The sequence below is a fragment of the Oryzias melastigma genome, linkage group LG12 (assembly GCF_002922805.2).
Source record: "Oryzias melastigma strain HK-1 linkage group LG12, ASM292280v2, whole genome shotgun sequence".
NCBI lineage: Eukaryota > Metazoa > Chordata > Actinopteri > Beloniformes > Adrianichthyidae > Oryzias > Oryzias melastigma.
This window is the reverse complement of record NC_050523.1, coordinates 7,716,570-7,719,748: the sequence shown is the minus strand read 5'-3', so window position 1 is coordinate 7,719,748 and position 3,179 is coordinate 7,716,570. Positions and strand designations below refer to the sequence as shown.

Below are 3,179 nucleotides of genomic sequence, written 5' to 3'. Positions count from 1 at the left end.
GCTGCTTCCATGGTGAAATAAAAAAGTCAGTTTTTGCAGGGGAATGGCAAAACCAGGTTTAAAAGCTGAGAGTATGAAGTTTAAACATTGTTTGTTGAGATGCAGTCACGATCTGAAAAGTTGGAAACAATTGACTTGTACGCATTTAATGTAAAAAAGCTCAAATAATTTATTTGTAGAGCTGCTGGCATGTAATGGACGTGAGCAAAAATACTTGGTGAACAATTTCAAGGGCATATAAATCTGTATGAATCAACATTTTTAAACTAAAAGTGTATTCTTTTTAAAATTCCCCACGATTCAGCACCATGGACAGCATCTCACAAGTGACAGAAAAGTTTGGAGTTTAACCAACTTATTTAACCTAAACTTGTGATTGGATTTATTAGCAGGTTTTTATGCATATCACTGGATAAACATATTGTTTTTATATTTTGTGTTTGTTCAGTAAATGTTGAAGAAAAGTGAGTGAATCCTTTTGTTATGCAAAGTTTGCTCCACAGTTTTAGGTTCTCATGTACATAAATCTGTAGGATATTTAATGGATACTTGATTTTTTTTAATTATTATTATAAGTGTCTGCTTTTTAAAATGCATCTCAATTCAGCACCATGGACAGCGCTCAATAAGTGATAGAAACGTTTGGAGTTTAACCAACTTAACCTAAACTCGTGATTGGATTTATCAGCATGTTTTGTGCGTAATTAACTGGTTAATAATATATTTTTTTCTAAAAAGGCTTTTTTGCTTTAGCAAAGGCTGAAAAAAGTGAATAGATCCCAATTTTTGCGCAAAGACGCTTGCTGCACAGTTTCAGCTGCTCACATATAAATCTGTGGGATGTTTAAGTGTCTTTTTTTTCAAATTCCTCACATTTCAGCACCCTAGACAGCGCTCTATAACTGACTGAAAGTTTGGAGTTTTACTTACTTAACCTAAACTTGCGATTTGATTTAGGCTCGTAATGAACTGGATAGAAAGCTCTCTTCCTCCATCCTCTCCAAAGCGAGCTGTGCTTGTCCAGCACACGCAGGCTGAGGAAAAGTGCGCGGTGGTCCTTTAAAAAAGCTGCAGATCGGACCCGACGGGGAAGCAGGTTTTGGAGCGGGAGCGAGCTTGGGGTAGAAAGTTGCACCGCGCCTTTCTGTGCCGTGCCGTGCCGGGCAGGAGCAGATGAAAGCGCGGATAGTGATTGAAAGCGATGGTAAAAGGATTTAGCCTCGGTATTAACTGAGAGAGGGAGAGGAGGAGGGAGGAAGGCAAAGAGATAGAGAGATAGAGAGAGGGAGGAGGGAGGGAAATACTTTCCATAAAGCCTCCCCCCCCCTCTCTCTTTCTGCCCTTGAGCATCCAGGGTAAACCCGAGCTTGTAAAGTCGGAAGAGGAGGAGGAGGAGGAGAGGGGGAAGAAGAAGGGCGGGCACAAGCCTTTCCAAAACTCCATATTTTATACTTTTGATACTCCTTGACGCCGGATTTCTGCCCTGCTCTCCCGACCAGATCTAGGACACCGATCCACCGCGCGTGCAGCCATCCACAGATTTCACAAGAAATTAAAAGTAACCCACTGAACAAGCTGATGAGGGGAGTACCGTGAGGATCACGACAGGGGGACGCATGCTCCACACCGGATGGTCGGAGGGGGATTTTTTTATTTCTTTATTTTTATTATTTTTTTGTATCCACGCACGGGGACGTGCACGGTCCGATCGGCCTGAAGTAAGTGCACTCTTTATCTGATCGTTCAGACCGGGGGCGCGTGCCGCCTGTCGGGATGCGCCGCGCGGCTGTAAATGACAGTTTGCAGAGTGAGCGCGGAGCTGCACGGTCGGCTGCACTACAGTAGAAAGTGACACACCCCTGCAAGGCTGTCAGAGCCGGGGAACAGCGCTCAACACTTCACTTGGGAAGTGCACGGTCCGCGCGGGACAGTTTGTCCACGGAGCTGGAGTCGGTCGCTGTGGATTGAAAGTGGGATTATAATCTCAATCCACGCTGGAAAAAGAATCGCGCATCCATGAATCGATTTTAATTTGAGACTTTTGTAGGTTTTGTTTATTGATTTTGCACATAAATAAAGGGAAATCATTATTTTTGCATTATTGATTTTTAAAGAAACTAACAAAAAAATGATTAGAGTTTCAATTGAAACATTTTAGAGACTGACATTTCTTGCAGTGTAATTTGAACATCTGTAGCCCGCTCTGCAGCAGAGGAGCAACTACAACTCCTGCACGCACAGGCGGCACCCAACAGCAGCAGCAGCACGTGTTTTTACGCACGAGGTTATCTCACAGTGAAGCGCTTTAAAGTCTGTTCCAATTCAGAACAAATATCATTAAGGCTTCATCCGTTCAGTTGAAGATTCCACCCTCACTATAAAGCTGTCAGTCACTCCATTATTCTTCAAATGCTTCATACATGAGGTGAAGTTTTACTAACTTTCTTCTGCTTTTTAAACTTTTTTTTCTGTGGCTTCAGGACCAGATCTAAACCGATCCATGGATCTATCTGACAGAGCGTTTTTTCCTTCACCCTCACCCTCCATCACCGCTGGCCCCCAGCAGCTGTCCGCTCTCTGAGGCATGGATCCGCGCGACCACCTCCCACCCAACTCCCTGCAAAAGCATGGTCCAAGTCTGCTCTAAGATTAACCCCTGCAACCGTGTTTGCGTTTCCAACTGTCTCAGGAATTCAGAAAGTCTCCCCCTCTCGGTTCTCCGGGACCCTCGACTCTTGCTTAAAGACTGACTTCACTTTTACAGAAGTCTCCTCTCATCTGGGGGATTTATCCGGGGGAGTCAGTTTGCCTCTGCCTCCCCACCTCAATTCTAGGTGGCAGCAAGGATGCTCGCGTTTATTCTAATGAGCACCGATCCATGCGCCCCACTTGTCCTCTGAGCTCCGTGACCCCCTCACCCCGTGCCGGACCCCGCTCCATACACCCCATCCCCGGCCTGCCATGCTCCTCCAAGCCGTGATCCTGTTGCTGTTGCGCTACTTGGCGTCCACCCTTGGCCAGTACGACCTGTGCAAGTCCCTGGTGAGCACGGATGACGGCTCGGTGTGGGAACATTACGCGTGCCAACCGAGTCCCGCGTCCATGAAAGACCACATGCGCATCAAAGTGGACCCGCCCGGAATCACGTGTGGAAATCCACCTGAGAGGTTCTGCACTCT

The 3,179-nt window shown here is 46.0% G+C and overlaps 1 protein-coding gene across 1 annotated transcript in view; it reads left to right on the top strand.

Moving 5' to 3' along the window:
- The first annotated feature begins 865 nt into the window (after positions 1–865).
- Positions 866–3,179, top strand: part of LOC112163163 (netrin-G2) — an 86,086-nt gene continuing 83,772 nt past the window's right edge. The window contains exons 1-2 of the mRNA XM_024299389.2: positions 866–1,718; positions 2,481–3,179. Coding sequence (XP_024155157.1) covers positions 2,962–3,179 — 218 coding nt within the window. The 5' untranslated portion in view covers positions 866–1,718; positions 2,481–2,961. The remainder of the gene's footprint in view (positions 1,719–2,480) is intronic.